This window comes from Xenopus laevis, chromosome 3S, assembly GCF_017654675.1.
Source record: "Xenopus laevis strain J_2021 chromosome 3S, Xenopus_laevis_v10.1, whole genome shotgun sequence".
Lineage (NCBI taxonomy): Eukaryota > Metazoa > Chordata > Amphibia > Anura > Pipidae > Xenopus > Xenopus laevis.
Window position 1 is genome coordinate 6,238,097 of NC_054376.1, and position 17,119 is coordinate 6,255,215.

A 17,119-nucleotide genomic window follows, 5' to 3' on the forward strand; every position below is an offset into this window, starting at 1 on the left:
AAGAAGGAGGAGAAATAAAGGGATATCACTGCTCTCTCCCTCCCCACTGGCACCAGCCCAAATCCTTCAGCCAGTGGTGTAATTACATGTTACTGGGCCCCATGGCAAATTCATTTTACAGCCCCAATATATCCAGAGATTGTCCTTTTTAACCACATTGAAATTGCTCATTAATTAGGGCCTTGTGGGGCCCCCTATAACCCTGGGCCCCAAGTACTTGCAGGGTCTGATTCCTCTGTAGTTACTCCCCTGCCTTTAACTCTTGCAAAGCCTCTCAGCAGCAAACTCTGCCCACACCCAGTGGCACAGGATACACAGTAGATAACAGATGCGCACTGCAGAATCCCATTGTATACTACAGAGCTTATCTGTGATCTACGCTTGAATGGCTGCCCCCATGGCTACACAGCAGCTTGTTTATATAAACTATAGTAGTACTATATCTGTTATCTACTGTGTATCCTGTGCTTGAATGGCTGCCCCCATGGCTACACAGCAGCTTGTTTATATAAACTATAGTAGTACTTATCTGTTATCTACTGTGTATCCTGTGCTTGAATGGCTGCCCCCATGGCTACACAGCAGCTTGTTTATATAAACTATAGTAGTACTTATCTGTTATCTTCTGTGTATCCTGTGCTTGAATGCCCCCCCCCCCCCCCAGAGTTCTAGCCCTGATTCAGTGCAGAATGCCATCACATTTTGCAGGACGGCTGGGGCGATACAGTTGGTCCTGTTAAAGGAAAAATATACCCTCAAACAATGTAGGTCTCTATAAAAAGATATTGCATAAAGCAGCTCATATGTTAAACCCTGCTTCATCTAAATAAATCATTTTCATAATAATATACTTTATTAGTAGTATGTGCCATTGGGTAATCATAAATAGAAAACTGCCATTTTAAAAAATAAGGGCCGCCCCCTGGGATCGTACGATTCACGGTGCACACAAAAAAACTCATGTTAGGTCACATGAGCCAATTAACAGACAGAGTTGTGTCTTTTGCTTCCTGTTACAGTTAAGGTGGCCATACACGGATAGATCCGCTCGTTTGGCGATGTCGCCAAACGAGCGGATCTCCCTCCGATATGCCCACCTTGAGGTGGGCAATATCGGGCAGATCCGATCGTGGGCCCTAGGGCCCAACGATCGGATCCTAGCATTCACAAACGGGCGGTCGGATCGCGGGACCGCATCAACTAACAGATGCGGCCGCGATCCGACGGGGTTTTTAAACCCATCCGATCGAGATCTGGCCGACTTTCGGCCAGATCTCGATCGGGGAAGCCCGTCGGGGGCCCCCATACACGGGCCAATAAGCTGCCGACACGGTCTGTTGGCAGCTTTTATCGGCCCGTGTATGGCCACCTTTAGAGCTGCAGTATTTCTGGTCAGGTGATCTCTTCCTGTTGCAGTTAGAGCTGCAGTATTTCTGGTCAGGTGATCTCTTCCTGTTACAGTTGGAGCTGCAGTATTTCTGGTCAGGTGATCTCTTCCTGTTACAGTTAGAGCTGCAGTATTTCTGGTCAGGTGATCTCTTCCTGTTACAGTTAGAGCTGCAGTATTTCTGGTCAGGTGATCTCTTCCTGTTACAGTCAGAGCTGCAGTATTTCTGGTCAGGTGATCTCTTCCTGTTACAGTTAGAGCTGCAGTATTTCTGGTCAGGTGATCTCTTCCTGTTACAGTTAGTGCTGCAGTATTTCTGGTCAGGTGATCTCTTCCTGTTACAGTTAGAGCTGCAGTATTTCTGGGCAGGTGATCTCTGAGGCAACACACTGACCATCATAAAGTGGTGGTTCAAGGCAAGAGTTGTAAAAGGAAATATTTACTTAAATATATTTTCCAGTTTGATAAGATTCTTTAATATGACACCTAATTTGATATTTGATCTGTTGCTCAAGTATTTATTTTGGGGGTCTAGTTTTCCTTTAATATTTTGCCAAAATTCAAAAGGAATGCTTTAAACCCCTCAACAAAGGATGTTGTTTTTTGGGGGGGCACATAGTGTGCAAATTGAATTATACAAATTAGGGCCCAGACTTGGTTTCATAAATCATAAATGAAGGACTAGAAGTGGAGGAGGTGTAAGTCCCTTACAGGGGGTGCTGGGTGACAGCAGGGGACAAGCATATGTTGGGGGGGCACAATTGCTGGATGATGGGTGCTTATATAGTAAATACTCCTGGCACCCATCGTAGCATTTACTCTTTCAAGCCCATCACCCACGGTGGATTTTGTTCCAGGAGAAGCCCCTTCTCCTCAACGCTGTGCCCACACTCCGGCCATATTGTGCATGCGGGATCCTCCCCATATCCAAACGACAGCCCTGCTTAGTGAATGTGGACGGCAGTTACATTTCTTGGCTGCAGAGGTTGGTACAGTAAAAGTGGTTTATTGCCTTAATTAGGAATTGTAATTTCTTTACAGCCTCAATTCAGTCAATTGAATCTTTGTTTCTCCCCTTTCCTCCTTTATCCCTCCTCGTTACATAACCGTGGGCTATTTTATGTTTATTGCCAATTATAGGGGCTCATAAGCCTCCAGCCATTATCTTATGTGCCGAGATTAAGGTTAATAACATGGCGTATGGTGTAAAAAAAACGTCAATGCTTTTTGAGCCAAAAATCCGCCCCGTGTGAGTGATGACAGGCGAGTGCTTATTAAACATGGGCAGCCCTTGCCAACACCCCCCCCCCACGCTGATGTATGGTACGTTACACCCATTTACCGTCGGTTATTAAATCCTATACTGTATTTCCAATATCGTAGGGTCCCCCTACCGCCAACCTGTCTGTCATCAACCCCCTGTGCTGAGTGTCATATAATGGATATTGGGAAACTCAACTGTCACATCAGGGTTCAGTGATCACAGAGTTTGGCAACAGCTCCAGTGTCTGGATCGAGTTCAAACCATCACGACCTTCAAAGAGAATTATGTGCCCTTTAACTCTTTCACCTACATGGGTGGGGGTTACAGATATCCAACTATCACACGGTGGTTGAAACCCCTATGCAACTCCCAGGGACCCTATTTCCAATAAAAGAGGGTCTCCCCCCCCCCGCACCACCAACCTGTGTGCCCTCTTCCCTATGATAATCTGTATTATACACTGTACCACTATACTGTACTAAAGGCTGGCAGCTCCCACCCACATGTAAATATACAGCTATGCAGGGAAGGATTCTGGGATTGTGCAAGTGTTCTTGTGCCTACAACACATTGAGCATTAGTTATTAGCAAACCCTTGGAATTCTCCAATGTATTTTGATATACCGATCACTGGAAGGCGCTGTTTAATTAGAGTGTGTACAAGCGAGATTATAAAGATAATATAAACCCCTGGGAATACATATGTCTGTCCCGAGAGTCACAAATAAGATGAAGCCTCAAGCTTTGAACCTGGGAGAAAGGGCAGAGGAGGCGCATTAATGTGGTGTATCTGGCGTCTGGTGTGCAGATAGAATAAAGTACAGTCTTATAATAGCAACACCTTCTGTAAAATGTGTCTATTTATACACAGTATATACAGTATTTGTGCAGTGTCTCAAGAAACAGCTTCTATGGGATAAGCATTGCTCTGTCCCAAGGAGCTTACAGTCTATCAACTCTCCTGGGGCTGTCTATATGTGGTGGAGTCTGGGGCTAAATATGGAGACAGTAGGGCTAGGTAAAGTCAGTAGAGTGAGATGGAGAAAGTAGGTCAAGATGGACACAGTTGAGCAAGATAAAGACAGTAGGGTTAGATACCGACAACAAAGCAAGATGGAGTCAGTAGAGCAAGATGGAGACAGTAGGAAAGGATGGAGATTATAGGGCAAGATAGACAATGTTAAGTAAGATGAAGAAAGTAGAACAAGATGGAGACATTAGAGCAGGACGGTGACATTGGGACAAGGTGGAGACAGTAGGACAGGATGAAAACAGTAGGACAAGATGGAGACATTAAGCAGGATGGAGACAGTAGGACAGGATGGAGATTATATGGCAAGATAGAAACTGTTAAGTAAGATGCAGAAAGTAGAACAAGATGGAGACATTAGAGCAGGATGGGGACAGTAAGACAGGAGGGCACGATGGAGACATTAAGCAGGATGAAGACAGTAGGACAAGATGGAGACATTAAGCAGGATGAAGACAGTAGGACAAGATGGAGACATTAAGCAGGATGGAGACAGTAGGGCAGGATGGATTGGAGACAGTAGGACAAGATGGAAACATTAAGCAGGATGGAGACAGTAGGGCAAGATGGAGACATTAAGCAGGATAGAGAAAGTAGGGGAGGGTGGAGACAGTCGGACAAGGTGGAGACATTAAGCAGGATGAAGACAGTAGAGTAGGATAGAGACAGTAGGACAAGATGGAGACAGTAGGGGAAGATGGAGACAGTAGGACAAGATGGAGACAGAAGGGCAAGGTGGAGACAGTAGGACAAAATGGAGACAGTAGGACAAGATGGAGACAGTAGGACAAGATGGAGACAGTAGGAAAAGATGACAGAGATGCAACATGATAGGGAGGAGATCATGCAGAGTCAGACTTACTTCTACTACAGTGCTCTACAGTTCATGCAGTACTGGGATATTTAAGGTATACAACAGTGTTTGGTGTAGGAGGATAATACCTGTATTTAGTGCAAGAGTCAGATTACTAAATGTTTTGTAACATTTCTGTTTCTGATTTCTATATTTTCTGTTGATTTCGTGAGATGTTTCTGATCCCGTCCATCCAGTTCCCCCAGATTCCAATCTTCTGCTTCTAATTCTTTGTTCCGACTGGTGTTTACAGCTCCAGGCTGCTGGGCCGTGGGTGGGCCCCACTCTGCTCTATTCTTTCTCTCAGCATCTGGGGAACAGGCGGGCTCTGCTGGGAACTGAATGGATCTGCGACTGAGTGGGATTCACGAGGGAGTCAGTCCAGTTCTTGAGATTCTTATGAGATCCTACCTGCACAATACACCTGTCTTTCTCTGCCTGGAAAGTAATTTCACTAAGTAATTTCTTTGTAAATTCCCCTTAACTCCTCCTATTGCTCCATCTACCCCTCCCTATAACTCCTCCTATTGCTCCATCTACCCCTCCCTATAACTCCTCCTATTGCTCCATCTACCCCTCCTTATAACTCCACCTACCCCTCCCTATAACTCCTCCTATTGCTCCATCTACCCCTCCCTATAACTCCTCCTATTCCTCCCTCTACCCCTCCCTATAACTCCTACTATTGCTCTCTATACCCCTCCTATAACTCCTCCCACTGCTCCCTATAATTCCTCCTATTTCTCCCTTTACCTCCTCCTATTGTTCCTGTACCCCTCCCTATAACTCCTCCCATTGCTCCCTATACTCCTCCTATTGCTACCTATAACTCCTCCTATTGCTTCATATACCCCTCCCTATAACTCCTCCTATTTCTCTCTTTACCTCCTCCTATTGTTCCTGTACCCCTCCCTATAACTTCTCCTATTGCTCCCTATAACTCCTCCTACTTCCTATAGCTCCCTATAACTCCTCCTATTACTACCTATACTCCTCCCTATAGCTCCTCCTATTGCTCCCAATACACCTCCCTATAACTCCTCCTATTGCTCCTTATCCCGTTAAAGTCCTAGGCCTTATTATAGAATATATAAATCAATTGCAGGGAGTCCAGGGGGCGGAAACCTTGCAGGCGGAGGTGCAGTTTATATAAAACATCTGGTATTTACTTTGAGGACTTTCCGTTGCCCTGTGACTCCCGGTGACACGTGGCCTTTCAATTATTTGTTTAGTGGATAGAATTATATTTCTGCCCTGGGATTTCCCAAAGAGAATCTCTCTGTCTGGGGAGCAGGCGGCCAAACTGATTATATTTCTGCCCCTTCCTCGATGTTCCGATTTACCTTTCTTGCAGAATCTGTGGCAATGCCAGATGTTGCAGAACTACAACTCCAGCAGCCGTCACGATGTAGAGAGTAGCAGTTAAACCTCTGGCAGATGACCAGCCTGGAGCGAGGACAATACACACACCACATTTTATCCACATCCACACGGTGTCAACATTTCATGACTTAGTGACCCCTGTAATATAAATGATACAGGGACAACTGACTAGAGAGTGAGCAGGACCTGCAGCTCATGGGACGGAGGGGCTGGACACTGAGATCTGTTCCTCTAGAATTAAGAGAATCCCCCCTCCCCGGCCACTCTCTCCTACCACAGCATGAGGACACAACCAGGGGGTGACAGCAGCAGCGGTGGTGGTGGTCGTGGTGGGGGAAGGTTTGTTGGGTGGGCCAGTCCCACCTGCAAGAAAATCTTTGCTTTATCTCTGGTCTTATAGTTAATCACAGTGAGTGCATTGTATTCTGATGGTGTTTTTAACATTTCATGAGACAGTGGCCACAGGCCAGCAATATATATTGTATGAGACAGTGGCCCCATCAATATATATTGTATGAGACAGTGGCCCCATCAATATATATTGTATGAGACAGTGGCCCCATCAATATATATTGTATGAGACAGTGGCCCCATCAATATATATTGTATGAGACAGTGGCCCCAGTAATATATATTGTATGAGACAGTGGCCCCAGCAATATATATTGTATGAGACAGTGGCCCCAGCAATATATATTGTATGAGACAGTGGCCCCAGCAATATATATTGTATGAGACAGTGGCCCCAGCATTTCATGAAACAGTGGCCCAGCAATATATATTGTATGAGACAGTGGCCCCAGCAATATATATTGTATGAGACAGTGGCCCCAGCAATATATATGGCATGAGACAGTGGCCCCAGTAATATATATTGTAAGAGACAGTGGCCCCAGACTCTCACAAGAAAATTGCCCCAGCAATATACAATCTATGACACGGTGGCCCCAGTCCCTGCAAAATAATATGAAACCCCAGCACATCACCTAAAGGTTTTCAAAAGGTACCGGTCAGTATTAGATGTTCTACTCCAATCACCATAAACAATGGAACTGTCTGTTTATTATTATTATTATTATTAAGAGCTATACCTGCTCTTGGCTGGGGCGCATGGAAGGCAGGGCCTACATTGTGCTGCTTTATAATGTTTTAATATTGGGGGTCAGGGGTGATTCTATGCCTCTTCCACCTGGGGCAGCTTTTGGGATACCCCCCCCGCTCATACTTTTTTTTTTTGCACAGGAGCGGGTCCAGGGGCGGTCACATAGTTAGTGCAGAGAGTGCAATTGTGATCTTTGCACTAGAAGAGCCAAATTTCCACTTTAATGATGGGAAATTTGGCTCTTAAAGTTACCAGGAGTGGCTATTTGCCTCCCATAGTGACTCGGAAGCTGCTGCAGCCTAAGGCAAGTTTCTCAACTCATCTCATGGCAACAGCTCCCCAGCAGCGACACTGGGGTATCATTCTGGGATACAAACAAGGGGCTGTGATTCCCCCTAAAACCTCCCTAACATCCACAAGGTGGTGACTGAGTACTGTAAACTAGAGAATTACTGCACTGCCTCTAATAGCCACATGGCTATCCCACAGTCACACTCCCTTCCCAGAGACTATTATCCACTGTTACTATAGGCACCATCTCTCCCTACTATACCTGCTATCCCACAGTCACACTCCCTTCCCAGAGACTATTATCCACTGTTACTATAGACACCATCTCTCCCTACTATACCTGCTATCCCACAGTCACACTCCCTTCCCAGAGACTATTATCCACTGTTACTATAGACACCATCTCTCCCTACTATACCTGCTATCCCACAGTCACACTCCCTTCCCAGAGACTATTATCCACTGTTACTATAGACACCATCTCTCCCTACTATACCTGCTATCCCACAGTCACACTCCCTTCCCAGAGACTATTATCCACTGTTACTATAGGCACCATCTCTCCCTACTATACCTGCTATCCCACAGTCACACTCCCTTCCCAGAGACTATTATCCACTGTTACTATAGGCACCATCTCTCCCTACTATACCTGCTATCCCACAGTCACACTCCCTTCCCAGAGACTATTATCCACTGCTACTATAGGCACCATCCCTCCCTACTATACCTGCTATCCCACAGTCACACTCCCTTCCCAGAGACTATTATCCACTGTTACTATAGACACCATCTCTCCCTACTATACCTGCTATCCCACAGTCACACTCCCTTCCCAGAGACTATTATCCACTGTTACTATAGACACCATCTCTCCCTACTATACCTGCTATCCCACAGTCACACTCCCTTCCCAGAGACTATTATCCACTGTTACTATAGACACCATCTCTCCCTACTATACCTGCTATCCCACAGTCACACTCCCTTCCCAGAGACTATTATCCACTGTTACTATAGGCACCATCTCTCCCTACTATACCTGCTATCCCACAGTCACACTCCCTTCCCAGAGACTATTATCCACTGTTACTATAGGCACCATCTCTCCCTACTATACCTGCTATCCCACAGTCACACTCCCTTCCCAGAGACTATTATCCACTGCTACTATAGGCACCATCCCTCCCTACTATACCTGCTATCCCACAGTCACACTCCCTTCCCAGAGACTATTATCCACTGTTACTATAGACACCATCTCTCCCTACTATACCTGCTATCCCACAGTCACACTCCCTTCCCAGAGACTATTATCCACTGTTACTATAGGCACCATCTCTCCCTACTATACCTGCTATCCCACAGTCACACTCCCTTCCCAGAGACTATTATCCACTGCTACTATAGGCACCATCCCTCCCTACTATACCTGCTATCCCACAGTCACACTCCCTTCCCAGAGACTATTATCCACTGTTACTATAGACACCATCTCTCCCTACTATACCTGCTATCCCACAGTCACACTCCCTTCCCAGAGACTATTATCCACTGTTACTATAGACACCATCTCTCCCTACTATACCTGCTATCCCACAGTCACACTCCCTTCCCAGAGACTATTATCCACTGTTACTATAGACACCATCTCTCCCTACTATACCTGCTATCCCACAGTCACACTCCCTTCCCAGAGACTATTATCCACTGTTACTATAGGCACATCTCTCCCTACTATACCTGCTATCCCACAGTCACACTCCCTTCCCAGAGACTATTATCCACTGTTACTATAGACACCATCTCTCCCTACTATACCTGCTATCCCACAGTCACACTCCCTTCCCAGAGACTATTATCCCACTGTTACTATAGACACCATCTCTCCCTACTATCCCACAGTCACACTCCCTTCCCAGAGACTATTATCCACTGTTACTATAGGCACCATCTCTCCCTACTATACCTGCTATTCCACAGTCACACTCCCTTACCAGAGACTATTATCCCACTGTTAATATAGACACCATCTCTCCATACTATACCTGCTATCCCACAGTCACACTCCCTTCCCAGAGACTATTATCCACTGTTACTATAGACACCATCTCTCCCTACTATACCTGCTATCTCACAGTCACTCTCCCTTCCCAGAGACTATTATCCACTGTTACTATAGGCACCATCTCTCCCTACTATACCTGCTATCCCACAGTCACACTCCCTTCCCAGAGACTATTATCCACTGTTACTATAGACACCATCTCTCCCTACTATACCTGCTATCCCACAGTCACACTCCCTTCCCAGAGACTATTATCCACTGTTACTATAGGCACCATCTCTCCCTACTATACCTGCTATCCCACAGTCACACTCCCTTCCCAGAGACTATTATTCCACTGTTACTATAGACACCATCTCTCCCTACTATACCTGCTATCCCACAGTCACACTCCCTTCCCAGAGACTATTATCCCACTGTTACTATAGGTACCATCTCTCCCTACTATACCTGCTATCCCACAGTTACACTCCCTTCCCAGAGACTATTATCCACTGTTACTATAGACACCATCTCTCCCTACTATACCTGCTATCCCACAGTCACACTCCCTTCCCAGAGACTATTACCCACTGTTACTATAGACACCATCTCTCCCTACTATACCTGCTATCCCACAGTCACACTCCCTTCCCAGAGACTATTATCCACTGTTACTATAGGCACCATCTCTCCCTACTATACCTGCTATCCCACAGTCACACTCCCTTCCCAGAGACTATTATCCACTGCTACTATAGGCACCATCCCTCCCTACTATACCTGCTATCCCACAGTCACACTCCCTTCCCAGAGACTATTATCCACTGTTACTATAGACACCATCTCTCCCTACTATACCTGCTATCCCACAGTCACACTCCCTTCCCAGAGACTATTATCCACTGTTACTATAGACACCATCTCTCCCTACTATACCTGCTATCCCACAGTCACACTCCCTTCCCAGAGACTATTATCCACTGTTACTATAGGCACCATCTCTCCCTACTATACCTGCTATCCCACAGTCACACTCCCTTCCCAGAGACTATTATCCACTGTTACTATAGGCACCATCTCTCCCTACTATACCTGCTATCCCACAGTCACACTCCCTTCCCAGAGACTATTATCCACTGCTACTATAGGCACCATCCCTCCCTACTATACCTGCTATCCCACAGTCACACTCCCTTCCCAGAGACTATTATCCACTGTTACTATAGACACCATCTCTCCCTACTATACCTGCTATCCCACAGTCACACTCCCTTCCCAGAGACTATTATCCACTGTTACTATAGACACCATCTCTCCCTACTATACCTGCTATCCCACAGTCACACTCCCTTCCCAGAGACTATTATCCACTGTTACTATAGACACCATCTCTCCCTACTATACCTGCTATCCCACAGTCACACTCCCTTCCCAGAGACTATTATCCACTGTTACTATAGGCACCATCTCTCCCTACTATACCTGCTATCCCACAGTCACACTCCCTTCCCAGAGACTATTATCCACTGTTACTATAGGCACATCTCTCCCTACTATACCTGCTATCCCACAGTCACACTCCCTTCCCAGAGACTATTATCCACTGCTACTATAGGCACCATCCCTCCCTACTATACCTGCTATCCCACAGTCACACTCCCTTCCCAGAGACTATTATCCACTGTTACTATAGACACCATCTCTCCCTACTATACCTGCTATCCCACAGTCACACTCCCTTCCCAGAGACTATTATCCACTGTTACTATAGGCACCATCTCTCCCTACTATACCTGCTATCCCACAGTCACACTCCCTTCCCAGAGACTATTATCCACTGCTACTATAGGCACCATCCCTCCCTACTATACCTGCTATCCCACAGTCACACTCCCTTCCCAGAGACTATTATCCACTGTTACTATAGACACCATCTCTCCCTACTATACCTGCTATCCCACAGTCACACTCCCTTCCCAGAGACTATTATCCACTGTTACTATAGACACCATCTCTCCCTACTATACCTGCTATCCCACAGTCACACTCCCTTCCCAGAGACTATTATCCACTGTTACTATAGACACCATCTCTCCCTACTATACCTGCTATCCCACAGTCACACTCCCTTCCCAGAGACTATTATCCACTGTTACTATAGGCACATCTCTCCCTACTATACCTGCTATCCCACAGTCACACTCCCTTCCCAGAGACTATTATCCACTGTTACTATAGACACCATCTCTCCCTACTATACCTGCTATCCCACAGTCACACTCCCTTCCCAGAGACTATTATCCCACTGTTACTATAGACACCATCTCTCCCTACTATCCCACAGTCACACTCCCTTCCCAGAGACTATTATCCACTGTTACTATAGGCACCATCTCTCCCTACTATACCTGCTATTCCACAGTCACACTCCCTTACCAGAGACTATTATCCCACTGTTAATATAGACACCATCTCTCCATACTATACCTGCTATCCCACAGTCACACTCCCTTCCCAGAGACTATTATCCACTGTTACTATAGACACCATCTCTCCTACTATAACCTGCTATCTCACAGTCACTCTCCCTTCCCAGAGACTATTATCCACTGTTACTATAGGCACCATCTCTCCCTACTATACCTGCTATCCACAGTCACACTCCCCTTCCCAGAGACTATTATCCACTGTTACTATAGACACCATCTCTCCCTACTATACCTGCTATCCACAGTCACACTCCCTTCCCAGAGACTATTATCCACTGTTACTATAGGCACCATCTCTCCCTACTATACCTGCTATCCCACAGTCACACTCCCTCCCAGAGACTATTATTCCACTGTTACTATAGCAGCCCATCTCTCCCTACTATACCTGCTATCCCACAGTCCACACTCCCTTCCCAGAGACTATTATCTCCACTGTTACTATAAGGTACCATCTCTCCCTACTATACCTGCTATCCCACAGTTACACTCCCTTCCCAGAGACTATTATCCACTGTTACTATAGGAACACCATCTCTCCCTACTATACCTGCTATCCGCACCAGTCACACTCCCTTCCCAGAGACTATTACCGCACTGTTACTATAGACCACCATCTCTCCCTACTATACCTGCTATCCACAGTCACACTCCCTTCCCAGAGACTATTATCCACTGTTACTATAGGCACCATCTCTCCCTACTATACTGCTATCCCACAGTCACACTCCCTTCCCAGAGACTATTATCCACTGCTACTATAGGCACCATCCTCCCTACTATACCTGCTATCCCAACAGTCACACTCCCTTCCCAGAGACTATTATCCCACTGTTACTATAGACACCATCTCTCCCTACTATACCTGCTATCCCACAAGGTCACACCTCCCTTCCCAGAGCCACCCCTATTATCCCAACTCCCTTCCACTATAACGAACCATCTCTCCCTACTATACCTGCTATCCCACAGTCCACACTCCCTTCCCAGAGACCATTACCCCACTGTTACTATAGACACCATCTCTCCCTACTATCCCTGCTACCCACAGTCGATCCTCCCTTCCCAGTAGCTATTAACCCACTGTTACTATAGGCACCATCTCTCCTACTATACCTGCTATCCCACCAGTACACACTCCCTTCCAGAGGACCTATTATCCACTGCACTATAGGGCACCATCCCTCCCTACTATACCTCTATCCCACAGTCACACTCCCTTCCCAGAGACTATTAATCCACTATTACTATAGACACCATCTCTCCCTACTATACCTGCTATCCCACAGTCACACTCCCTTCCCAGAGACTATTATCCACTGTTACTATAGGCACCATCTCTCCCTACTATACCTGCTATCCCACAGTCACAATCCCGCTGAGCAGTAAGGAATAAAAAGTAACAATAACAATATAATTGTAGCCTCATAGAGCAACATTTTTTTTGTCTGTCGGGGGTCAGTGACCCCCATTTGAAAGAGGCAGAAGGCTAATAATTCAAAAACAGTAAACAATACAAAATGAAGACCAACTGAAAAGAAGAAAAGGACATTCTATAACATTCTAAAAGTTAACATTAAGGGGAACTGTACCCCATTGTTCGACATGAATGCAACAAACAGTGCGTGTGCTGAACATACTTTTTGAATCACAAAAAATATATATTGCTCTTATTTCTTGAGCTAAACAGGGCAACAGGTAAACTAAAGCTTCTCCATGATTGGTGCTTGGGAAGTAGATAATTAGATTCGATTACTCCCTCCCTTGTCCCCCCTTTTTTTTATTAAAACACTGTAAAATACTAGATTAAAACGTTTAATTGCATAATCATTGCACTTTTGTGTAATACCATGGGTTATACTCACCCTTTTAACTTAAAGGATAAGTAACCCTTTAAAATAAGTGAATGTACAATTGATGAAAGTGCTTTTCTAGGACTGTTTGTAATTTACATTATTTATTTTGTTTTTATTCCAAGATATTAAGGGATACATGCGCTGTTAATATGAATGAATTTTGTTCCAACAGCGCCACCTGCTGGTCAGTTTCTGATCAGTCTGACCACCAAGTAGTCAAGGAAGTTGTCAGGAGAAAGAATGAGGCTGCTCTGATGTTCTTCTGCTTAGGAAAGATTTGAGAAAGGTTTCTAATTGTTTTCCTAAGTAGAAGAACATCAGAGCAGCCTCTTTCTTTTTCCTGACAACTTCCTTGACTACCGTATATACTCGAGTATAAGCAGAGTTTTTCAGCCCCCAAAATATGGTGAAAAACTCTACCTCGGCTTATACTCGGGTCAAGCGCAAAAACGGTCGCCGGCGTCTAAGAATAGTCGCCACGCTTAAGAATAGTCGCCGGCGCCTAAGAATAGTCGCGGCACCCAAGAATAGTCTCCAAGAATATTCGCCGGCGTCCAAGAATGGTCGCCGGCATCCAAAAACGAGATGCTGGCACCTCCAATGGGAGCAGAAACCCTCAATTTTTTGATTGAAACTTACCAGAAGCTGCTGCATTTCTCACCCTCGGCTTATACTCGAGTCAATAAACTTACCCAGTTTTTGGAGGTAAAATTAGGTACCTCGGCTTATACTCGGGACGGCTTATACTCGAGTATATACGGTACTTGGTGATCAGACTGGTCAGAAACTGACCAGCAGGTGGTGCTGTTGGAACAAAATTCATTCATATTAACAGCACATGTATCCCTTAATATCTTGGAATAAAAAGAAAATAAACAATGAATGTAAATGATGAACATTCTTAGAATAGCACCCTCATCAGTTTTACATTCAATTATTTTAAAGGTTTACATATCCTAATGGGTAATGGGGAACAACCCACGGAATTAGAAAAAAAGTTTTCTTTCGTGCAGTGTTGTTTATCAAATAATCTTATTAACATTTTTCCTTTAAACATTTATACTTGGTCCTGCATTGCCAGGAATTCTACACAATAAATATATATAGCCTATATTTTGGCTCTTAGCCCAGGACAAGTATGTGATCTATAAAGCCCCACTAATAACCATGGGGGTCTTAGATCTCTCCAAGGTCATTTTGGTGGAACTTTGAGGTCACTTGCCGCCAAGCACCACCATGTTGCCAGTTCTGAAGTATCAAATGTTGTATCATGGTCCCCCTGCAGGAGAAAACAATGAGCAAAACATATACAGAAGAAATCAGATGAAACAGGGATGTATTCTTCAAAGGGCACTTCATTACTTGTGGAAACTTGTAAAACTACTCCCTACTCCTCCTGCATTTTAAGTACAATGTAGCTGACAACACCGGAGAGGTCCTGGTTCTTTTAGCACAAACGAAGGACTGAAAGATATGAAATACAAATATGGCCGACACCGGACACACAGTGAGGAGTATGAGAGAAAAATTATTATTACACAGTAGTCACGGGAGGAAGAAATGGAAAGTAAGTTTTGTTTTTTACACTTTCCTTTCCTCCTCGGGATGTCACAAGTCATATGTCAGTTTCCGGATGGCACCACTTCCCCTTTAATACTGCACCTTTATCTAAGCAACAAACCCTTTGGGTTATTAAATGCAATCAACAATGGTACCTGTGTCATGCTCAGAAAGGAACAGGAATAAAACTGGGCCAAAAACACTGTATCTAGATTGAAACATAAATGTCTCGCCCAATGGTGACACTCTAGTAATGCACAGCTTTTAATACTCCCGAATTCCATTAGAAGGCCCTGAATCACTGTTTTGAAGCCAGGTAAGGTCCAATCAGGACATCTGCATTAAAGTGGTTCCTTGATTCGGAGGTGCATAACATAGGACCTGAGTGATCTGTAGACAGATACATGTCTCTACCCTTGAGGATTTTCTTTAATGCCAGGAACAGCTACTCCTACCATGTACTACTGGGAGAGGCACCTAGGGAGTGAGATGCTCAGTCTTTCCTTTGCTGGTGGGAGCAGTTTAGATTACAAAAAGGGCACCAAATCTACTTCATCCTTTATCTTTTGCTTCTCAGGATTCCTTCAACCCCACTGGACGTGACCAGAGAATAGCGCTGAGGTTTGAGCAGCACCAAGGCTTGCTCAGTGTCAAAAGAACTACCTAAAACAAACACCTCCCTCTTTAGCGAAGAAGCTGGCAGAGGATGATAGATTAAAGGGTAGGGAGTTATGAAACAACCAGTCAGTGCTTGTCGTATCCGCTGTGCTAGCTGACTTCCTGTTTAACCTCAACGGGAGACATAGGGAAACCAGGGAAGAAAGTCAAATTTGAAGGGCAGGGTAGACACGGGGGGCCTGAACTCTGCACCCGCTTCCGGCTGCATTTCGTACAGATGTAGTCTTCATTCTCAGCCATTTCAGAGGAGACACCCACGCAGACCTGATGAAACCATTCGTCGCAGCCCCCATCACACTGCACCCAATCAACCTGCAAAGTTCAAAATGCAATATGGTGAGATGAAAAGCTGCAGTAATTTTGAAAGCTTGTTGTCGAGAGAGAGAGAGAGAGAGAGACAGAGAGCGAGAGTCAGAGATATATATAGAGAGACAGAGAGAGACAGAGAGCAAGAGAGAGAGAGAGAGAGCGCAAGAGAGAGAGAGCAAGAGAGAGACAGAGAGCGAGAGAGAAACAGAGAGCGAGAGAGAAACAGAGAGCGAGAGAGAAACAGAGAGCGAGAGAGAAACAGAGAGCGAGAGAGAAACAGAGAGCAAGAGAGAGATAGATAGAGAGATATAGATAGACAGATAGAGAGAGAGAAAGAGAGAACGATAGCGATAAGGAGTCAGAAAGGATTATAGTTACATATTTAGTTACAGTTAAATCGGGTAAAAAAAGAAAGTCCATCAAGTCCAACCCCTCCAAATGAAAACCCAGCCCCATACACACACCCCTCCCTACTGTCACATAAATTCTATATACCCATATCTATACTAACTATAGAGTTTAGTATCACAATAGCCTTTGTATTATGTCTGTCCAAGAAATCATCCAAGTCCCTCTTATAGTCATTAACTGAATCAGCATCACAACATCACCCGGCAGTGCATTCCACAACCTCACTGTCCTGACTGTGATGAACCCCCTACGTTGCTTCAAATGAAAGTTCTTTTCTTCTAGTCTGAAGGGGAGGCCTCTGGTACGTGATCCACTTTATGGGTAAAAAGGTCCCCTGCTATTTGTCTATAATGTCCTCTAATGTACTTGTAAAGTCTAATCATGTCCCCTCACAAGCACCTTTTTTCCAGAGAAAACAACCCCAACCTTGACAGTCTCCCCTCATAATTGAAGTCT

The 17,119-nt window shown here is 45.1% G+C and overlaps 1 protein-coding gene across 4 annotated transcripts in view; it reads right to left on the reverse strand.

Annotated features, from left to right (window-relative positions):
* Positions 1-14,731: 14,731 nt before the first annotated feature.
* LOC108712258 (lysine-specific demethylase 5A) overlaps positions 14,732-17,119 on the reverse strand; it is a 52,010-nt gene continuing 49,622 nt past the window's right edge. For all 4 annotated transcript variants that reach the window (XM_041587958.1, XM_041587957.1, XM_041587961.1 and 1 more), the window contains exon 28: positions 14,732-16,255. In XM_041587958.1, the coding sequence (XP_041443892.1) occupies positions 16,034-16,255 (222 nt within the window). In that variant the 3' untranslated portion in view covers positions 14,732-16,033. The remainder of the gene's footprint in view (positions 16,256-17,119) is intronic.